General features: G+C 53.1%; 1 protein-coding gene across 1 annotated transcript in view; it reads right to left on the bottom strand.

The window, feature by feature from the left end:
- IGSF3 (immunoglobulin superfamily member 3) overlaps window positions 1-22,481 on the bottom strand; it is a 105,342-nt gene that overhangs the window by 24,658 nt on the left and 58,203 nt on the right. Inside the window, exons 3-6 of the mRNA XM_026040337.1 lie at window positions 12,646-13,056; window positions 10,479-10,868; window positions 8,332-8,733; window positions 4,230-4,634 (exon numbers count right to left, since the gene is read on the bottom strand). Of these exons, the coding sequence (XP_025896122.1) occupies window positions 4,230-4,634; window positions 8,332-8,733; window positions 10,479-10,868; window positions 12,646-13,056 (1,608 nt within the window). The remainder of the gene's footprint in view (window positions 1-4,229; window positions 4,635-8,331; window positions 8,734-10,478; window positions 10,869-12,645; window positions 13,057-22,481) is intronic.

Here is a 22,481-nt window from a genome sequence, read left to right as displayed (position 1 = left end):
CCAGCAGAGAGGCCAAGTGGAGCCTCTCCTCAGGGAGAGGCCACGAGCAAAGGGAGGCTGCCAGCCCTTGGGTCTCACCTAGTCCCATCCCAATCTAGTGTATCGGAGCCATTGCACATTTCCTCCCTCAGGGATACACAAGGAGCAGGAGAAGGCTGCTATCCTCCGTGTGCGGAGAGGCTTAGCTGGTATGATCAAAGCAGCTAATCCAAACGCTTTCAGCATCACCTGGATTCAAAAGGAAGCTCCTGAATCTCTCCTTCCCCTAAAGCCAAAGGGACGGGTGAGTGCCAGGGAGCTACCGTGTCCGTCCCCTCTGAGGGCCCACGTGCCCTGGCTGCTGAGGTGCGGAGCAGCTCGGTGACGCCGCGCGGAGGACTTGCTGCTCCAGACCCGAGAGACAACGGCCTCAGCAACAAGCGTGCAAAGGGCAAGGCAATGGCTCTGTAAGGGAAAGGGGGATGAATCTTCAGGGGAACCCCCAGATTCTGAGGCAGAAGTGCCCTTTCAGAGGCAGGTCGGATTCGGTATCAAAGGGAGGCCCAGACAAAAGGACAGAGGCGGAAAAGAAGCATCTTCACATGTGTGTTTGGGGCTCATTCCAAGCTCAGCCCACACATGCCAGCCTGGGCTACAGGGAAGSAGCTGCCATGAACTGCACCTCACTTTTGTTATTTCCCCCCTCTGCTGCAACACGGGCTCACTGAGAATGACACAGCTGGGCAGCTCCAGGAGCTGGAAGCAGAAGGAGAGGACTGCAACACAAGGGACACAAAACAGCCGCAGATGATCTTGCTAGTAGCCAGTCTGGTCCATAACCCTGCCCAAAAGACCCCTGAACCAGCCTGGATTTCAACTTGAGTCCAGAGAGGCTAAAAATCACTCACCCTACAGYAGTGCAAACTCTTTGCTCTCACTGGGGGAACTTGCTTGTACCTGTGCATGACTTCCCTCTACAAAGAAATACTGGAGCACCATATGCTACTGTTGCTGCTGGTGAGTTTTCACACACGACCAACGGCTGAACACCATTCCTTAGTGACACCTTATCCTCTCTATTAGCTCTCCCACACACAGCCAGGGTCCTTTATAGGGCTTTTGGGTCAAACAGCCAGTCCTTACAATGGCCTAGTGCCCAAGGGGATAAGTAATGGTCACATCCAAATGTCAAAACTAGCTAATGTAAAGGTGGACTCTCCTGTCTTCCCACCCATGGAGCTTCACTTGAGGGCTCTGTTAATGCTTTCTCATTCGCTTCCTCCTTCAGGAGCCCCAGGTTTTGTTTCTCAGACAGTTTCTTCCTGGGAGTAAGAAAGGAGTGAAGTGTCTCAGACTGCCGAAGGCTCCTCAACGTTACCTGCTGGCCACTTGGGACTGCAACGGGGGAAACTGCAGCTACATTAACACATCAACAGGTGCAACTCAGACCTACTGCTGTCACTTCTGCAGYTGTCACACAGCATGCATGACATGTACAAATATTTCTATAACTCACTGCAGAAGGGCCTGGAAGAGACAACCTATGTATTGCAGGAGCAAACGGAAGCACCTAGAGAAAATCCAGCACCTAGCCTTTTTTGAGCATGTGGGATTTCACAAAGCAAAGAGATGAATGAAGCAACAGTTAGCCACAATTTGGCCTTTCTTCAAGACTTGTAAGCTTAACACACTTTAAAGGCTGACATATATTGATTGTCACACCTGCACGTAGAATCTGTCAAATATAAACGTCCCTCTGACAAACAGRAAGCACAGTTTTAAGAGCAAACTAGAATCTCAACATTAACTTACAGTCTGAAAACCCAGGCTACCTCATTTTGCCGCAAGGCCTCCAGGTAAGCCTTCTTTATGATATTCCTCAAAGAGCTGTAGTAGAGACAGTTCACCCCAAAYCCACTGGCACATAGTCCTGAGGCAGAAACCAAGTACCAAAGGAAAAGGAGAAAGATGGGACTAAGCCATCCAATGGCAGGCTCAAATTGATATGATTATGGGAGACACAGGCTTAGACCAATAGCTCTGTCAAGTACTCAAATGTTCAGCAGTCCTGAATAGGCTCCCTTAAGAAAAAGCCTTGCACATTAATTTGAGAACCAGGATCTGCTTCAGCAGCCCAAGTCTGGCTGCTGAAGCACTAGGATATTCATCCAGAGGTGACTAAGGAAGGTGCCTCTCACATCATCATGGATTCTTCACTGGGAGGGTGACAGAGCCCTGGCACAGGCTGCCCAGGGAGGCTGTGGAGTCTCCTTCTCTGGAGATCTTCMAAACCCACCTGGATGCCGCCCTGTGCCCCGTGCTCTGGGTGTCCCTGCTGGAGCAGGGGGGTTGGACTAGGATCCCCCCCTAGRATCTCTAGGGGTCCCTTCCAACCTCAACCAGTCTCTGATTCTGCGATTCTCTCRGGACATTATCCACACAAAGACCAAACAAAACCATGGCCCTCCATAGCTTGCCAAAGCGGAGGGAATCAGAGCAGAGACCCACAGGTGCAGAGACCCACAGCGCCTACAGAAGCCCAGGTCCTCTGCCCAGGGGCTGTGGGGCACAGAAACAACAGGCCCTGCACGCGCAGCAGAGGTGCTAGGAGACGTCCTGAGGAGCAGAGAGGGAAAGGAGCCCTCCTCTCCCCTCCATCTCCTTGTGGGTCACAAAGCCACRAATGCTGTGCAAGGCTCATCAGACTGAGGGCTAAGATTTGATTAGTTTGCTGAACAGCAGGGAGAGCTAAAAAATGCAGAGATCTTGACCACTTGTTTCATTAAAGCACCACTTAATAGCTGCTGTTGCAGCAAAGAAGAACTGGTTGCCTCTGCTGCCCTTTAACCATCCCCCTGGCCCGGGTGAGCTGTGACACAGAGGGTCTCTTCTGTAAGGTACTACCAAGGATTGCTCTTTCTCTCTCTCTCTCTCTCTCTCTCTCTCTCTCACACACACACACATAAGCATGCACAGAGACATAAAGAAGCTTATTACTCCAGGGACCTTCTCCAATCAACGCTGTTTCCTAGGGAAATAAGCCAAAATGATGAACATCACCAACCTGACCTTGGGAGCACTAAGAGACGTACTACAAGTCAGGATAATCAAGACAAATGGGAAAGATTAACCTGGAGATGAGCGCAAGGACAGAGAGAGGGAAGAAAGAGGGTGGAGTGAAATCACGAGGAACAAGGAGCTCAGAGCATCCCCTGATTCACCCAGGCACAGTAAGGGCTGGGGGGAGGTGGAAGCGGGGATGAAAAGGGCTACTGGGAAGGAAAAGAAAACACTCAAAACAAAACCAACAGGCAGACACAAAGGAGGAGTCTCAGCACATGAAAACAGATGAGTGGAAAACTGACAGCGCTGCAAGGAACCAAGCCAAGGGTCTCAGTGGTGCCAGGAGCTTCATTCAGAACATCTCTCTATTCCAGCCTGAAATCCGAGACAGCAATCAACCATTCAGTGCAGCTGGAGCCCACAGCTACCCTGACCATGGCTCTTTGCACCACTGTAGAAGAAAAGCAGGCAGAACCCAAAAGTCAGCCAGAAGGCCTACAGAAGACACCTAACTATTTCCACTGACTGTACAGGCAGCATAATCACATTGCAGATATATATATTTTTTTTTTTCCAGCCAAGCCAGGGTCTTTTGCCTACATATTGCACACTTGTGCAGGCACTCATGGCTTTGGTGTCTTCTAACTAGGATTCAGTTTCTGGTGGGGATGAATATCAGGCTCTCTCACCACTGGCTGCTTTGCAGGACAGTAGGACACCTCCAGCCCGTTACTAGATAAGATGGGCCACATCAGCAATGGCAGGAGTGCACACACAACCTTTGGTGGAGCATCACCCTCTCTTCTCTGATACTGCCTGCACTGTTCCTCCCCTCTCCTCCCCGAGTCAATCTGCTCCAGCGAAAGGAGGTGGCATCCTGAAAGCCCTCTCTGTTTCACAAGAGCAGCCCAGAGACGGGACGGGCCAAGCAACCACCTCACCTCAGAGAAATGACACCCACAAACAGCATGGAACAAGCTGTAAGGAATTCACTTTTCCACAAGGGGARAACAGGACAAGACACAAGCGCAGCGGGAGGGCTGAGCGGTGCCACCCGAGCCTTCCACACGTGCGAGATCCCAGCGGCGGCAGCAACAGCAGCACTTGCTGTTGCTTGAGAGGCCAGCACCGCCCTGCAAAGCCACCCGTTACCACACAGCCCTTCCCAGCGGCTCCCGGGCACCCACCTGGCCGCAGCACCCTGATTTCCAGCAGGTTGGAGGTCCTGTCCGCCAGGCGCGTCCAGCTGCTGTTGTAGTTCTTGCGCCAGAGCTCGGCCACGCACTGGTACTTGCCGGCCTCGGTGTCGCTCGCGCGGCTGATGCTGAGGCGCACGTTGTTGCTCGCCTCGGCCTTCTCGATGGCGGTGCGCGTGCGGAAGCCGCCGTAGCGCTCGCCCCACTGCACGCCGCCGTCGCGCGTGAAGGTCACCAGGTCGTGGAACTCGCTGCTGCCCGCCGGCTGGAAGCGCCACGTCACCGACACCGGCACCCACGACGGGTAGTGCGGCTTGATGATGCACTGCAGGTCGAACGACTCGTTGTAGGTGACGCCGGGCGTGCGGGAGATGGCGGTGACGGCGAAGCCGGCCTCTGCGGAGAGAGCGAAAGGAGCTTTGAGAGGCACCTGCCCAACGAGGCCCCGCTCTCCGCCGCGAACATGCGAAACGTACAGTGGGCCCATTCAGTCCGGAATCATCAGCTGCTCGTGTTGCGCTGGCTTCTCCCATTTGGAGCCMCAAAGCGGCACGAGCAGCAATGGGAAAATCACACTTAACTGCCTGCACAGTAGTGACAGTCTCAGCGAGCGCTTGTTGCAGCGGCAACAGGGACACGCTCCATTTCCACGAGGACGAGCAGGCCTGCCTGCCACCCAGCGCGAGAGCGGCCGCCTCCAAACTTCTGCATGCCGCCACCGCGCCCCACGTGGGGCTCGGCAGCCCGCTCCGTCCGCAGTGGGCGCACAACCCGCCCGGGGCAGGATGTGACTGCAAAGGGAACTACACTGACCACTGACTGCCCTGACCCACAGCCACCTCTCGAGCAAGGCACCTCCTCGCTATTGCCCCTCAATGTCCGCAGATAGTCACAGGCAAACAGTGGGCAAAGTGGGAAGACCTTGCTTTCCTGCTCCGAAGAGCGGACAGTGGGTAGGGAAGCCCAGGGGGAGGGATGTGGGAGAGAAGCTRCTCACTGAATTCTCTTCTTCCTACAGCACTTTCTTTTTTTCTTTGTCTTTCAAATTACAACTGTAAGACAGCTTTATACAGCTCTCCTCATATGCCTACAACTCCACAAGCTAGTCAATACATTTGTCCTCAATATTGCCATTTTTATCCAATGGATTAGGGGATTTTAAAAGTAGCAGCTTACTAGTAATCTGAAGACAACACATTCCAAGTTGAATATCTTAGGTTTTGGGGGTATGGGAATTTCCATCATTCATTTGTTTTCACTGAAGAAAAAAAAAGCTTTTTTTTTCTTCTTCTTTTTGTTTTCTTTTTTTTTCCTGATTACTTAGAATCAGAAAAAATCTCATTCTAGACTTTTAGCAGGGACCTACTTTCCCCATCAGTAAAAAAGGTTTATGTCCTGGAAGTCTGCACGGGGTATCTCAAGCAGGCTACAAGCTCTCCCGCCTCTGCAGTGCTGACATTTCAGGCATGGGGTGGAACCTTCCTTGCAGCTCTGAGGGTGAAGTCCCCAGCCAGCACCCAGGAGAAACAGAAACATCTTCCAGATCATCATGGAGCTTGAGTCTACCACAGGCTCAAAATCACAGCCTGAGAGGACCCTGCAGCCGCAGGAGATGGGCTCGGGGTTCAGCCTGCAGGGTCACTGCCACCAGGCCCAGCTGGATACAGCAGTCACCACAAGGTCATTACGCTTCCAGCAAGCGCCTCTGCTGCCCTCATCACCCAAGAGTGTCACCATGGCAGAACTCTCAGTTGTGTCTTTACAGAGAAAACAGGTCACTCTTTGGGATTAAAGCCTCTTGGAAGTTCCAAGGAGAGGAAAACGAGGCTCAGGAGGCCGTTCAMTGCTGCGACTCATCCCCACATCAGTTGTCACATATGACTCTGCAGCAGCTCTCCTGGCCAGGCAAGTGTGTTGTGAGGCCCAGCACAGCAGAGATTTCTGGCGCTAGGAGACTGATTTTATTTCAAGACCAGCTGAGCTTGTGAAGCTTTACCTCCAGTTAGGCTGGGTTTAATGAAAAGTACTTCCCTTACCTGCCCTGCAAAAACAAATCTCTTCCTCAGGTCCTGAACTCATCAAACTCACGGCATTTGGGTTAACATATAGAAGCCCTTCTTCCTGAGGCACTTGGGAAGCCATGCAGGAAAGCAGGCCTATTTTCATGTACAATGYGTCYGAATCCCCTCATCCAGTTGGCCTCRCTTCTACAGACTGCAGCATCTGCCCCACTTCCTTCCCAACCATCCATAGACTCARACTCCTGCTCTACACCAGAGTTTCCAGCAGTTCAGGGACATCTGGTTTCATCTGACAGCCCAGGTCTCTTCTGGCTGTTGCTTCAGAAACACAATGTAGGAAGATTTACAGGTTCTAAAATAATCTGTGCTGGTTCAGCTAAAGAGTTTCTTACTCTGGCAGACTGGCAACCGATTAGATCTTAACTTGAAATGTGACTGTCACTTAAATTTACTGCATTTTTACTGTCACTTTTTGTAGCAATAAGTCTCCTTTGCTCTTTCTTGGCACATTCTATTTGAGTTTCAAAACACTTTACAAAGATAAAGCAGAACCAAAACCATGAGATTCAGCAGTAACAACAACAACAATCAACATTTTCTCCCATTAAATTTCATGGAGCTACTTCAGTCTTTGCTTGTTACAGAAACAGGACCTAGGAAATGTCTCAGGACTTGACAGAACGTGTTCTACAGCCACAGACTTCTCAGGGACGAGGAATGGAAGGAGAGAGAAAATGAACTTTTAGTCACATTTTCTGAGACTGCTGGGGAGTTCTGAATATCTTAACTTTTATTAAGAAGTGATGCATTTTAAAATTTGATCACTTAATTTCCTATCGTACTTCTTCTTCTACCCCCAAAAACCTTCACARGTTGCAGAGTAAAGCAAATGGATACATAGATTTATAACAGGCTAAATGCCACTGACCTCAAGAGGAAAACTGTTTAAACAAGCTGAAAAACTACCTTTAGTTTTTTACAAGCTAAAGTTCCTACCTGCTTTCAGAAGCTGTACAGCAATGATTTCTAGCTCTAGACAGAGCAGCCTCTGAAAGAAGGTCAAAAGTAGAGGGGAGGAAAGGAGGAAAAAGCAAGATTTTAATCAGCATATGATATTACTTTTACATCTGGTCTCTCAGACATCTCACCAAAGCTTAAATTTAATACTGTAGAGAACCAAAAAAATCTATCTCAACTTTTCAACAGCGTACACCAACTGTTTATAGCTTTGGCTTTCTGCAAATTTGTGGCCTCGCAGGAACAGTCGTCCGTTCTTCAGTCTCCTGCAGAATACTTTGGGAATCGGTCCCGGGCTCAGAACAGCAAGATCTGAACTGGCCCCATGCAATTCCCAGGCTACGCAAGTCCTGTAACGCCCTAATTCCTAAATCAGTGTGGTTTTAGTGTATTTGAAATGGAGGCATCAATGATCCTGGCTTCTGGTTCAAGCTCAGTCAATGGACTGTGGCATAGTCTTGGGCCAGCTGCTCAGGGCCTCCTGTGCAGAGACACTGAGGACTGGGCCTGACTCACAGCTCCTGAGGACTTCTCATGCTGCAGGAGCTGCTCCCAATTCCTGGTGGTCCCAGTGTGTCACAAGGGCAGGTTTTACTCTCCTGGCCTAGTGAGTGCAGGCAAGGTTTACCTAAGGTCCACGTGAAGCTCCAGTGCCCAAGGACTGCCGACAGTGCCACAACCCAGCTTCCCACAGTCCATCTCCAGCACTACGGGTGACACGGTGCCCTTTTTCAGTGGGTCGGGAAGCCTTATGCTGCCCACTCATCTGCTGGTTTCTCTCCTTGGAAGGATGCCAGAGACACCGTCCCTCTTTTCAGCTATCCCCCATCTTGCTCGTGTTACGGCCACCCCTCAGACTGAGCCTTCCAACACAAAAAGGCAAGTAGTCGCTTTGCGCCAACCTACCCAGGAGCTGCAGACCAGGCTCCAGCCACTGGGTGCCTCCTTTTCGGCAGCCGCCACAGGAGACCCCAGAGCAGCAGGGATCTGGGGCCGACCCCCAGGCGGCCGGGGAGGCGTGGGGCGCGCGGCCCTGCAGCCCCCCGAGTACTCACCCAGAGCAGTGACAGACACCGTGGTGCCAGCGTGCCGCTCCCCCACCATCTGCCACTCCCCATCCARCGTCCGCGTCCACTCGGCCACCCGGCACTCGTAGTGGCCCTCGTCGGCCTTGAGGCTGTTGAAGATCTCCAGGGTGAAGGCCCCGGGCCGCACCTGCTCCAGCTGGACGCCGCCGTAGCTGCTGCGCTCGGCGTAGGCCGGCCCCGCGTGGCGGCTGCCGTCCCGATCCAGCCGCGCGATCTCGCTGCGCCGGTTCTGCCTGTCCACCAGCTGCCAGGCGACCGAGAGGCGGCTCTGCGGCCCGAAGCTGGAGCGCACGTTGCAGCCGAGGCGCAGGCTCTCGCCCTCCAGGACACTGCTGGCATTGTTGGTTACCTCCAACAAGATGCTGGTCTCTAAGGAGAAAAACGCATACACACAGGGGAGATGATACACACTCGTATTCCTCCGGCCACAAGAAGGAAGCTGACGTCCCCAGGGATGTTTTACCAGGTGCAGGAAACTGCCCACGCGTTTGGGTCCAGGCGCATCTTAACTCTATGCGTGACCACATCCAAAACCAGCTTGTGGGCAGCGAGCTGCTCCTGGTGACTTGCACACTCAAAGCACGTGTAGGCCAACGCTCGCTCTCTCCCTATGGCTCACGAGACACCGACGCATCTTCTGCTTGCAGGTCCAGGCTGGGATCCCAAAAACCTTGAGGGGATTTTGTGTYGCCACATGCACCGCATGCAACTGGCTCTGCCAAAAAAGCTTCCAGCTCCCCGGGATTTCCAATTCATGCCATTGTGATTATCGTCTTGCCACTTCCACTTCCTGCAACACCTTTCAGGAGAAGCTCTCCCAGATTCCCATCACTATTAACCCTAGAGGTAGCTATCAGTGTTTGGCATCATCAAAAAAAATGGGCATCCTGAGCTTCCCAAAGATGTCGAATGTCAGAGTTGGTTTTTCAGTGATACTGAGTGCTGGTTACTCCTGTTGTCTTCCATCGGAGTTGGACACTTAGCACCCTTGAAAAATCATCACATCTGTTCCTAAAGCTGTTGACTTACGAAATTTCAGGAATTGAACCTGTTGTGGTAGCATTATATTTCAAACAATTGTCCAGTGAAAGATTTCTAACTAGAGCAATTTTCAACATCAAACAAATGAGACCCAACATTGCTAAGAGAGAAAAGAATKAGAATTTCTTTTGGAAAAATGAGGAGGAAAAAAAGCTTGAGAAAAGGGCTGCATTTCCCTACAAAACCAACAGATAGGATGTAAGCACCATACAAATTCCTCTCACAGCTACTCCTTTGTTTGGTCCAATCTCACTGCTAGGCTACGTTGGACAATACTTCCACGGTCTGCCATGCCAAGCCTACTTGAATTTGAGAGTGAGACAAAAAGACATGAGTCACGGGACCCTTTCTCCCTTGCTGCTATTTCTCTATTTACAATCTGACAAATGCAACAGGTATTCAGGTTAGTCTGACAGGGTTGTTCACACCAGGTTTAGCAGTCATGCAGTGACCACATGAGACCTCTGTGCTGAGCAGCAAAGCTGGGCCTGAGTAGCAAAGCTGGGCCTGAGTAGCAAAGCTGGGCCTGAGCAGCACGTGATCCCCGGTTTCTCCCAGCACAGGAACAACCCCAGCAACTGTAGAGGAACAGTCTGGCTGAACGACTGAACAACAGCCTCTGAGACCTCTCCAGCAAGCTAGCAGCTCTTAAGCTAAGGCATGGACAAGCAGGATTCCTCATTAACACTGCTGAATATTTCGGAGCTCCCAGCTCCCTGCAGAGGAAGGTGAGGAGACGGTGTGATARAACAACCAGAGGCCCTCACATGCACTTTTCCACCCAAAGCCAATCTGCCAGCTTGCAGCAACCATCAAGGTGTGGGCACATTTCGCACCTATGAACCTAAACAGAACACACCCCTTTTTCTTCACTCCTCCCTTCCCCTTAAAAAAAACCCAAACTTGACAATTCGGATTTCAGGCCTCCACAGCATTCAAGCTCTTATCCTCCCCTCTCCTCTCACTAGCGTCCCACTCAGGCTGGGCACAGCAAAGCCTCAGCAGCCAGCTGCCCCGTGCAGCTGGCACCTCTGGCAACAGCTGCAGGGCAGCGTGGGCACAGCTCTACTTACTGAGTGGCAGCACCGTGATGGGGATGTTCTTCGGCCGCTTGCTCTCCTTGTCGATGAAGTCRCCCGTCACCGTCTTCTCCCGCTCGGTCACCCGGCAGTTGTACTTGCCGCTGTCCTCCAGGCGAAGACGGTAGATTTTCAGCACAAAAACGTTGTCGCTCTCCTTGGCCACCTTGAGCTGGCCCAGGGCCTCGCGCTGGGCAAACTCGTTGTTGAGCACYGGCACGGCGTTGGGCCCCAGGCTGGCGATGAGGGAGCTGTTGAAGGCCCACGAGATGGAGAAGTAGCGGTCGGGGATGCTCTGGGCCTCCAGGATGCACCGGAACTCCACCGGCTCGCCCACGGTGTAGATCCGCTTCTCCGTCTCCAGCCGAACGCTGAACTCCTTGTCTGGGGAAACACAGGGAAACACCGGCCAGGACATGTGAGCACGGCCAAAGCACACGCAGCAGGCCAGCAGCCTCGGCGAGGGCCGGCCACCAACACKGCTGCTCTGCTGCATTCACAGCTTGCCGTGTGCTTCCCCCCAATCCTTGTGCAGGCAGCATCCCCTGGACACACGATCAGGCACGGGGAGGGCTCAGGCTTTTGCTGCGAGCACCGACTCCACCTGTGTCACAGGAGGGGCAGCCTGCTGCTCAGTGGGGCGAAGCTGCAAAGCCTCCCCAGCCAAAGGGGAAAGCAGGAACTGCTCATTTTCCCTTAACCTTTATTAGGGGGAGCAGCTCTGTGGCAACTGCAGCAGAAGAGCACGCCAAGGAGGGCTCTGACTAACGGAGTGCTCTGAAGCAGCCACCATCCCACAGAGACAAGGTGGGCTCTGCACGGTGCAGGTGACAGAGCTGGGCAGCCCTGGCTCCTGGTCCCGATGAAAATGCTCCTGCTTATTCCGTGGAGCATCCCGCAAGGTCAAGCCACCAGCACTCACCAGCGGAGCACCTTTTCTAACTGCTTTTAGCTGAGAATCCACGGGCATTGTGGGATGGTGACCTCGAGTCTTGTCTCACTCAGACTCTGTTCACCAGGCACTGAGGGGCAGGGGTTTTGGGGTGCCACAGAGGAAGATAAAGATCAGCTAGGTTTTCAGAGCCTTAAGAGAAACCTGCAGCATTGCTTGGAAGACGGACTTTAACTTGCAAAAGGGTCTCATGCAATATAGAAGTGTTTGCACATTTTTTTAGTTTTATTTTCTGCCCGTGTCACTCAAATCTCCTCACTTTTCAAAACTCGTCTGTGCCAGGACCAAGCACTTCAGATGTGTGCTTTACCTCCTTGTTTCAACTTCTGATCTTTGGTTGCACGAGGAGCAATGGCTTGGTGGCTGCAGTTCCTCCRTGTTGCAGCTCACCTGCAGCCTCCCTGTGCTCGGGCAGTCCGTGACCACGCGTTACATGGTCTGGCCTTTGCCAACTACCTCTCCAGCAGGGAACAAGGCAGACAAGGGAGCCTGGCACAGGGCAGCTGCAGGCACTTCCTAAGAACCTGCAGAGCACCTACCAGTAGGGCCAGGCATGAAGAGCAGGGAGCCCTCCCTGCCACAAGACGTGGCCTGGTCCTGCCCTGGCAGGCGAAGGGGCAGAACCAGGGGGAAGGGGGATATTGTGTGAGGGGGGCGTCGCTAGTGCAGATCCCCATCTCGCTGCTCGGAGGTACCTCTGGGGCCAGGGCAATGGGACATTTCAATAACAAACACAGAACGAAGGGAGCCTAGTCTGCCTCCTTCTAGGTATCCACCAGTGAGGGACCTCAGAAACCCTCCTGGGAGCAGCTGCTTTCCAGAGTTCATCCCAAAGCCACTGAGATTATCTCAGCAGACCACAGACATCCAGAGCCTACAGAGAACCACAGTCTGAAGCCATTAGCTCCCAGACCAGACACAGCTTTCCCCAGTGCTGCATTAAGTGTACCAGACTATAAAACAGGACCCTAATGTGACGGACAGGTGCTTTGCAGCCAGTCTTTAAAACTTTCTTTTCTTTTTGGCTGGATAGCAGCACACCCACAAGCAGCAGGACACTGTGATGAGCACCACTTACTGCCCCAGTCAGCACCCAAACCTCCCCACAACAGTAATGACACATAGCCCCCTTCTCCACTCTCTCACAACATCACTGCTTGGCTTCTCCTCCCACCCCAATGAGCAAGGAATAGCAGAGGAGACACTGACCGGTGGCTTGGACGTTGACGATGGTGCCCTGAGAGCGCTTGCGGGTCATGGCGTACCACGACTTGTCCGGGTCCTGGATCCACTCAGCAGCCTCGCAGTAAAATTCCCCTTGATCTGACGGGTGGAGGTTGTAGATGGTGAGCTTGGAGGTGGTATCTCCCACCTTGTCCAGGCGGATGTCCCCCGTGGCCTGCCGCTGGGCGTAGAGGCTCCCGGCGCGCAGGACGAAGTCRCGGCTGAGCGAGATCACTTCCACGGGCGCCTCGGCGCCTCGCTGCCGGAACCAGCCGATGGAGACGTGGCTGTGCTGGGCCGTGCTCTTGGACACCTCGCACTTGAGCTCCAGCGAGTCGCGCTCCACCTTGTTGAGCGTCTGCGGCACGGCCGTCACGCGCAGCGAGTCGGGGATGACTGCAGCAAAGGGAGGCAGGAGCGGGGGGAAGAAACACCGCCCGTGAGTTAGCAACGCCGAAACACCAAACCCGGGCGGCAGCTAGAGCCTGGCTACGCGCACGCAGGCCTAGGGGCGAGGGTTCTTCCTCCTGTTGTAACTAACCGTAAGCCAGAGAACTGCAAAGTCCTAATAAGGTCACATCTAGCCCCAAATAAAAACAGAATCATCCTCAAAGACTTTGGCTGAGGAAAAACTGTTACTGACAGTATATCTGTATTGACAGTATATATTCCAGTGCTTTGCTTGTACACCTGCTCCATGGCCCCAGCTACCACACAGGTTCCCATCATTCTGCAGAGATTCCTACTGCACACCTTAATGCACTCAAGTATTTCGTGACGCGCAGCCCTGCCTTCAGGTTTGCCTCCCTTCTCTCTGGGCCATCGCTCTGTCCTGGGCCCCTGGACCCAGCTTAACAGCCTCCTCTGCTCCCTCCTCACATCTTGCAGACACTCTGCTAGCCCTAGATTGTGTCTTCAGCCCCCTAGACACTGTTTGGCCAGGCTAAACGTAGTTCCTTTAATCTTCCCTCATGAAGAAGTCAGGAAATCCAATTCCTCTTTCCTTTGTTTGCATCCTTTCACATTTTAACGACCCCCTCAAGCAAAACAATGGGGTTTGTGCATTTGGAGGGAGCTGGCTCCATGGAGGGCAGCAGTGAAATTGCAAAATGCCCAGTGCTTGTTCCGGAGACACAGACACATCAAGGCATTTGGCAATAAAACTGCTGGCTATATTTCAAGATGATTAACCAGCGGAAGGAGAAAAAGTGCCACAAACTCGGGATAAGCTGTACATGGGGCTGATGCGGGGGTGAAAACCYGCGCAGTGGAGGCACGGGGGACAAACAACCAACTTTCTGAGGCGGGCAGAAGGCAGGTYACAGCAGGAGCCTCCTTGCTCCCTCTGACAGGCGCCTGGGCAGGCTCCCCGCCGTGCTGCACCCAGGGCAGCTCCAGAGCTGGGCACCTCGGCGTGCGCCGAAACGCTCAGGGATTAATGAATCCCCAGCACCAGCACACACCGTCCAGATCTGTGGGCCCTAATGACCAGGAGAGAGAGGGACAGACAACCCACTGCAAGCAACTCTCCACCCCTGCAGCTTAATCAGGTGGCACTGAGGGCTGGAGCTCTCGGAATGTCACCACGTATTCTCTGGAAAGCCCGAGCCTTCTCCTTTCCTTCTTCCCGCATCCTATATGCAGCACGTGAGTGACAGTGGAAAAGATCACAAAACTGGATTTATGAAGAGTGGACTGCTACTAAAATCAGGAGGAAAAGGAAAAGTTGCAGCAGCATTCTTTTGCAAATATGGTGCCTTAATTTCAGCAGAAGTTCCATCATAATTAGACAGACTTTCTTACATAGAAAAAAAAAAAGTGTTTTTAAACTTTGATGTCTCAAGAAACATCACCGAACAGAATAATGTAAACCTGCTCCCCATGTCTGTACACAAGGCAGGCAAGGCAGCTTCACTGAATTTGTTAATGCCCTCAGTGCCACCAGGTACTGGCAGAACGTAATTAACATATCTCTGAGTCGTTGCACTGACAACACTGAAAGACTTGACAAAATTAGCTTAGTTGCCAGAAATTTCATCTGTTTCATTCAGGCACTGTTACAAGAAGCAATGAGTTTCAATAAAAGCAACCTGGAATTATTTGTGGCAGGAAAGTCAAAACAGAAGAGGAAATGGAAAAAGACACACACGATGGAGGAAAGGGGAGGCAACTCTTGCTTCGTGCAGCCCCGCGGGTACATTGGCTTTCACCAGGAGTTCACTGCCCAGGGAATTTACTGCCGCAAGCAGGGCAGGCCCCCGGCAAGGACCATTTGTGTGGCAGTCATTGCCCGAGGTCTGGCAGCCCCCTGCCCCATCTGCTCCCTTCCCCGCGTGCCCCCAGCCCGACGCCCACCAGTGCTCGCTGCCCACCAGCTAAGGACCCTCCCGTGCCGGGGAGCCGCTCGCCTCGCGTTTCTCTCCTTCCCTCTGGCTCCAGAGCGCTGGCGACTGCTGCCAACTAAACCCCCCGGCTCACGACTCCTGCATGATGAGATTTAAATTCCTCATTTAAAACCTCTCTGAATAATTTCCAGAGCAGCTCAGCTCCATTCTCTCTGCCCTCCAGCCACGGTCTCTTGAAACTTTTTCTTATATTATTTAAATGAATTAAATCTGATCTTCATCTTGCTCGAGTTACTTCCCTGCTGAGCGGCTTCAAAGGCAGAGCTGCCTACACCAGCCTCCGCACAACAACTTACAAGGTGAAAACAGCTGGAGAGAGAAGTACCAGGACGATTCCCCGCTGCCAGGCAGGAACCCAGTTCCCGGTACCTCTCCCTCCACCAGTCCCGAGCTCTGTAGAGATGACTTGCCTGTCCTCCTTCCCCAGTCTGGGAGCTCTGCACAGCCCCTGCCCACAGCACACCTGAGCCCACGGCAGCGCCGTCACCAACAGGGACAGACAGCGCACTTTTTTACACAGGCACGTCCCTGGCTCAGCAAAGCAAGCCTCTATATGCTGCATTACAGAGCATAAACCTGGCCTGCAAACTGGAGCCCCATGGTCCCCACAAAACACAGTGCACAGCTCAGAAATCGAGTCCCAACCAAAGCCTGCCCAGTAGCAGCTGCATCAATGTGCTTTTGGAGCCCACCTCCTTAGGGGGAGAGGAGGACACGAGAGCCACSGCTGCTCAGCACTTGCTCAGCCTTTCCAGGGACTGGTTGCAAACAGACACACACACAGTTTTGCCAGCTGGACTCGTGACTTCACAGTTTCCAGATCCTAATCTGGCTAGAGGGTTATCATCTTTCATACCACATGTGCAAGGGATTGCAAAATGCACCTCAGGAAAGAAAAAAAAAAACACCACCACCAMCAATAAAAACCACAGCAGAAGGCAGCAGTGTTTTGCTGAAGGCTGTAGTTTTACAGGCAATGCCTGACACACTGTTTCGTAGTCTTCATCCTTTTGGCAGAAAAAAAAAAAWTCAACCATATCCTCCTGAGTAGATGAATCAGGAAGATTTTCTCAGGCTGCATGCAAGCTTGAGGCCATGCTCTTGAATCACTTCGGTGCGGGATTACACTTAGGCACCGTCATAGCCAGAAAGGCTAGAGACCCATTCTCCAAATGAGAGCCTGATTTCTGCAAGCCTGGTTTCTCAGGGCGACACGTCACGAGAGACAGACAAGTGCCTTGCGTTGCCGGACCGCGGGGAAGGCGCTGTGTTCGACACACTGCTTGGCCAGTGATGCACAGGTGACGTTTTCAGTCACACTGCAAGGGGGGTCTAGCGCACCACGCTGGGAAGCGGGGAGGAGAAAGGGGAAAACGTCGCTCTGAAAGTGCCCGTGGAACCACATCACAGCTCATTTCAGCTGTGAACGAAACTGATGACTATTTCACTCTGGAACATTGYGGGCTCTCACAAGGCCACGGAGAGGAAAATAAGCAGGGAACTCCGCTCAGGTAGCTGCTTTCAGGGCAGGACATGACACGCTGAGAGGTGTGCACCCACAGGGCGGTTTCCCTCGAGCCAGCCGCCCGGCTGCCGCTCCAAGGAGGTCAGCGCACACAGGCGGCCTCCTCGCGGACCCCAGTGTCCCCACCAGGGTCCACCCGCGCGCCCCGGCTCGCGCCCCGTGGCCCCGCAGCGTGGCCAGCAGCCCTCGGCTGCTCGGCCTCGGCCACCAGGCCCCGGCGCTGGCGGCAGCTCGCCTGGGGCTCCCGCTCGCTTCTGCCCGCCTTGAGCCCATTTCCCGAGGCTGGCCACAGCGGACAGCATCAAACCTTCACCCGCATCACTTAGAAAGCAGCGGGACATACGGCACTACCTACCACCCCGAGCGGGGTGGGCTGCGGCGCACAACCCACCCAAGCTTGGAGAGCTCCTGAAGGGATAAAGGTAAGAAGTGCTGCCGCTAGAGGGTGTCAGGGACCCGGCTAGGGAGCCTCCCGGTGCCAGGAGGAGGAGGAGGAGGAGAGCTCCTGGATGCTGTCCCCAGAGATGGTCCCAAGGGACAGGTCCTCCTAGCGAGGCCTCTCCAAGCAGCTCCTGCCACATCCGCTCCAAAAACACAGCTCAGTAAAGCGCAAGAGGTGAGCGCGCTGGGCGCCACACCAAGCACCGACCGACGGGCAATGCAGGCATTTCCTCCAGGTCTCCGAGGCAAAAACGGGGCGCGAAGCCTGGAGTTCCCACTCTGGACTCGAGGCGCACAAAGGCTTTCCAGGGCGCTCTCCTCYGAGCTGCCGACATCCAGCAGCGGCAGCAGGGTGTCCTCATGGCCAAGAAGGCCAWCGGGATCCTGGGGTGCATTAAGAAGAGCGTCTCCAGCAGGTCGAGGGAGGTGATCGTCCCCCTATACACAGCYCTGGTGAGGCCACATCTGGAGACTGTGTCCAGTTCTGGGCTCCCCAGGACAAGAGGGATGTGGAGCTGCTGGAGAGAGTCCAGCACAAGGCTACCAGGATGATCAGGGGCCTGGAACATCTACCCTATGAGCAAAGGCTGGGGGAGCTGGGCCTGTTCAGCTTGGAGAAGAGAAGGCTGAGGGGGGACCTGACCAGTGTCTATAAATACCTCAAGGGAGGCAGTGAGGAGGAGGGGACTGGCCTCTTTTCAGTGGTGGACAGCGACAGGACTAGAGGAAACGGCCGCAAACTGAAGCACCAAAAGTTCCACAGGAACTTAAGGAAAAAATTCTTAATAGTGAGGGTGACAGAGCCCTGGAACAAGCTGCCAAGAGAGGTTGTGGAGTCTCCTTCTCTGGAGAAATTCAAAACCATCTTGGTCCCTTCCAACCTTAAGGATTCTATGATTCTATGATTTAGAGGGCCTCGCTGCATGGTCCTCAATGAGGCAAAAGTAAGTGCCCAGGTGTCCCTCGCTTTGCTCGGACTCGCTCTGGTCCTTTCCTGGGCACCCAAAGTCCCTATGACACCTCAACAACAGGGAATCAAATGAGAGCAATCAATATTGTGTCTGCCTCTAAGCAAATCAAAGCAAAAAACCTGCCCGATATACAATGCATGAGGAGTAAAAGAGTTCGAAGCCCAAGGCAGGAGAGCTCTTCAGCTTGAGTCTGAAACACAGTGCTGTAAAACAGTACTTAACCACCACTGTAGCCTGCTCCTCAGGAGCAAGCCAGCTTACACAGACTACCCAGCACAGCAGGGCCATCCCAGGGCCAYCCTACAAGCCTGAAAACCCAGCAGCCTCTATTTCCCTTGGGTTTCCCTACTGTTTTTATCCTCCGATACACTCAGAGGCACTGCACAGTGCTGTCCTACGTCCCCAACCACCCACTTCACACTGTCTGGATAGAGCTACGTTTGCCAGGCATCGAGTGCAAACTATTTAGGAAGAACAAATGCACGCCCTCCCTGCGCCCAGGGAGCTGCTTTCTGCTGAGAAATACTGCTCAGATTTTAAAAGGAATTAATGTMAGAGTTATGTCTCCATCTGCCCCATGACATCTTGTTGCCCCGCAGGAATCCCAGYGCAGTGCCACCAAGCTCCTTCCCTGATGCCTCTGCTTGTTCTTGCAAGACAAGAACAAGCTGCTCAAGACGAACCGTGATGCTAACACCGCCCGCTCAGGGAAGAGCCCTGGCAGGCTCCGAATGACTCCACGAACAGCAACGCAGACGTGCGTGCCGGGCGCAAGGATTTAACATTTCATTATTATCCTCTGCAATCTGCTATCCCTTCTGTGAGCACCAGCGCTGTACCAGAGGGGACCATCACGGGAGTCTTGCTATGCCACGCTACACACTACTGGAGTCACTACGTTTGCACCCGTATCTTCTTAAAACTGGCAATACTCTTTGACATCAAAGCAGAAGAAGCTTCGTTTATCTCTAGTTCAGAAAATGAAGCATCAGGCTTTGCTGGGCCAGGCAAGACACTGACACTGCCTTGCAACAGCCAAAAGGACTGTGGGAGGAAAGAAGGGGAATCTGTCATCTGTCTGTCCCAATGCAGCAGAAACAACTGGAAAGGACCTGCTTTCTCCCAGACACAGCAAGCTTTCAGGAAGCCACAAACCTTGTCCCTCCCTGATGCCACGACTGATTTCCATTCCTTATRGCATCTGAAGATATGTGCATGCATGTGGCAAGAGGAAAGGGTGGTGATAAGAAAGGAAAGATATCTAGATTAGCAATGTAATCCTCTCAGTCTGCATGCCTGGCAATTTGCTCCTCATACCGACCCATACCTGCCGCGGCACATCAGACMCTGCTCCTCCTACCTAGTCAGTCAGAAGATGGGGTAATGCCTCCAGCAAGGAGGAACASGCACGGTGCGCTCGGAAAGTCACAAAGACTCCCAGATGTCACCTCTGCAAGCGGACAACATTGAGATCATGCTTCTGGTAATGTGCCTCCCTTGTCTTAGTTTTAAATCTCAGCTGAAAACTCACAGGTTGTATGGGGAAAGCAGGGAAGCAATTTGCCCAAGCAGCTGCTCCTGTTCTTGCTGCTTGTAAGTCTCATGCACTGCCCAGGTCCTACCTGTGAGCAGAACATGCAGGGAGCAGATGTGAAGTTAATTGGGGAGGAGAGGCCACAGGAGGATTACGAAGATCAGGCTCYCTATGCCAAATTTGGTTACAGACAAGGAGCTGTGCACCTTGACTCCTGGCTGCTCTGGAGTATGTCAAGCTCACTGAACACCCAGCAGCTGGCAGATGATGGAAGACAGAGAGGAGGTCCCCCATGCCTTCATCCATAACTATTCCAGGGAACACCAGACGGATCATTTCTCCCTGCAGGATCATCGATTCTCACATAAAGTTCAACAAGGGTAAGTGTAGGGTCCTGCACTTGGGGAAGAATAATCCTGGACACCAGTACAGGCTGGGGACTGACCTTCTGGAGAGCAGCCCCGCAGACAGGCATCTGGACATCATGGTGGAGAGATGGTGGACAAGTTGACCATGAGGCAGCAGGGTGCCCTGGTGGCCAAGAAGGCCAACGGGATCCTGGGGTGCATTAAGAAGAGTGTCTCCAGCAGGTCGAGGGAGGTGATCATCCCCCTATACACAGCCCTGGTGAGGCCACGTCTGGAGACTATGTCCAGTTCTGGGCTCCCCAGGACAAGAGGGATGTGSAGCTGCTGGAGAGAGTCCAGCGCAGGGCTACCAGGATGATCAGGGGCCTGGAACATCTGCCCTATGAGCAAAGGCTGAGAGAGCTGGGCCTGTTCAGCCTGGAGAAGAGAAGGCTGAGGGGGGACCTGATCAGTGCCTATAAACACCTCGAGGGTGAGAGAAGGATGGGGCCGGCCTCTTTTCAGTGGTGGCCGGTAGAAGTGGACAGTGACAGGACTAGAGGAAACGGCCACAAGCTGAGGCACCAAAAGTTCCAYAGGAACTTAAGGAAACATTTCTTACCAGTGAGGGTGACAGAGCCCTGGCACAGGCTGCCCAGAGAGGTTGTGGAGTCTCCTTCTTTGGAGATCTTCCACACCCGCTTGGACGCAGCCCTGTGCCCCGTGCTCTAGGTGACCCTGTGTGTGCAGGGGGGTTGGACTAGATGACCTCTGAGGTCCCTTCCAACCTTAACCATTCTGTGAATATTCCGCTTTTGCTTTCAGGCTAGTTCCCCCTGCACTGTGCAGGATTACTGCAAAGGATACCCCGCTTGCAAACATGCACGTTGGACCTTCTTAAGTGGACAACTAGATAAATGCTGAAAAAGCAGCATGGCTTTGCAGCAAGGATTCCAGTCACTGCAGCAGGGAGGGGGAAACGCTCCCTAAACCCACGCCATCATTAAGAGGATGCCAAGMGAAGAGCAATTTTGTGCCAGTGAGCAGTCGTAACAGTTCTTCTGAGCGGCGCAATTTGGAGATGTGATGCATCTCTGGCAAGGCCAACCATGAATATGCTTCTCTTCTCGGGATCTCCTGCTTCCAAGCAGCACTAAGCCCAGAGAGCTGCAGCCTGGTTGGCAAAAGGAACTGCATGTACTTGGTGCACAGACTTGCCCRGGTTAGCACTGCTCTGGAGAGAGAGTTCATGGGGAACTTTCCAAAAGGGAACATGGAAAAATTGCCTCTGTGAACCTTCTCTCTGCTCTTCCCCATCTATCAATATCTAATACCTAGCCTCTGATACCACAAGGAGAATGTAAAGCAAGTGTTAATAAACTGGTTTGCTGGGGAACTGCTTTGCTTCAGTAAAGCCCAATCTACACTGTCCTGACTGGGATAATCATGATGGCTAAAGATATTTTCGAATTAAAGGCATCTGAGAGAGAAAAACAAAATAGAACAAAATAAAAAGGGAAAAAGATYCAGGAAGCTTTTTAAAAGGATAGTTCATTACTAATTTAGTAAATGACAAAAGGCAACAGGGGAACCAAAGGGTTAAATAAGACAGCATAGCAGTTGTTTCACAGCAGTAGCAATAAATCCTCAGMTTGCAATAGTATCCTTGTTTGTACATTAGCAACTAGTTGGAATGATTATGTCGATAGAAATGCATCTCAGAGCAACCAGATGAGTTTAAACAGCCAGTGGGAAGGGGCAGAGAAAAAAAAAWWAWATATATATATATAAAAATAAATAATGCAGAAGGGGACAGGAGAATCGGGTAAAAGATAAGTAAATTGGAAACTAGGTCAGCTTCCCAACTCGGGGCCTGGAGTCGCTGCGCGCTGCAGAATGCGTTCGTCACCGCTCCGCGCGCTCCTCGGGGCCGCGGATCCCGCTGGCCGGCGCGCGGCGCAGCCGGATGCTCCGCACGAGGGGCGGCTCCTGCTCCGCGTCGGGACGGCCGCTGTGAGCGGATGCTCGTGCCGGGGTACGTGCCCCGTGAACGCGCTTCGGGAGGCAGCTGCCCGCTCTGCTGCGGGCTCGGCGCCCTCGCAGCCTCCCCGGGCTGAGCCTCCAGCAAGACCTGCATGAGAAACCTGCCACGAGACCGGCGCTCGTGGACTGTCTAAGAACAGACACACGCAGCCCTAATGTTGTCTCAAAACCCTGTTGTCCTCGATAGACCAGGAGGAGCTGCAGCTTCCCCGGCTGCTTGCAGATGACCAAGGGCTTTGCTTCCATGAGAACCCCTGCCTGCCCTCCCTTTTGCACCAGGGGATTTGGGGGCTCCTGCCTGTCCCTTGAGCACAGCAGAGCTCAGTGCGCTCCCCAGAGCCTCTTCTCACTGAGCAGCTCCTCCTCCAAGTTTCTGCCTCTCTTTCCTGCACTACATCCAACACAGCACAGCGGGAGCAGCAGTTGTGCCTCCCTCCCTAGTCCCACCATACCCCATCGCTTCTCTTGCAGCCCTCTGAGGGCAGCTGAGGCAGCTATAGGGAGCTGGGGAAGAAAGGCCCCTGCTAGAAAGCTCCTTTTTCTGCTCCCACTCAC

The sequence above is a fragment of the Nothoprocta perdicaria genome, unplaced genomic scaffold, assembly GCF_003342845.1.
Source record: "Nothoprocta perdicaria isolate Ctin4 unplaced genomic scaffold, notPer1 scaffold_100, whole genome shotgun sequence".
In the NCBI taxonomy this organism is placed as follows: domain Eukaryota; kingdom Metazoa; phylum Chordata; class Aves; order Tinamiformes; family Tinamidae; genus Nothoprocta; species Nothoprocta perdicaria.
Note: the sequence above shows the minus strand (reverse complement) of the source record. Positions and strands in the feature narration are given on the sequence as shown.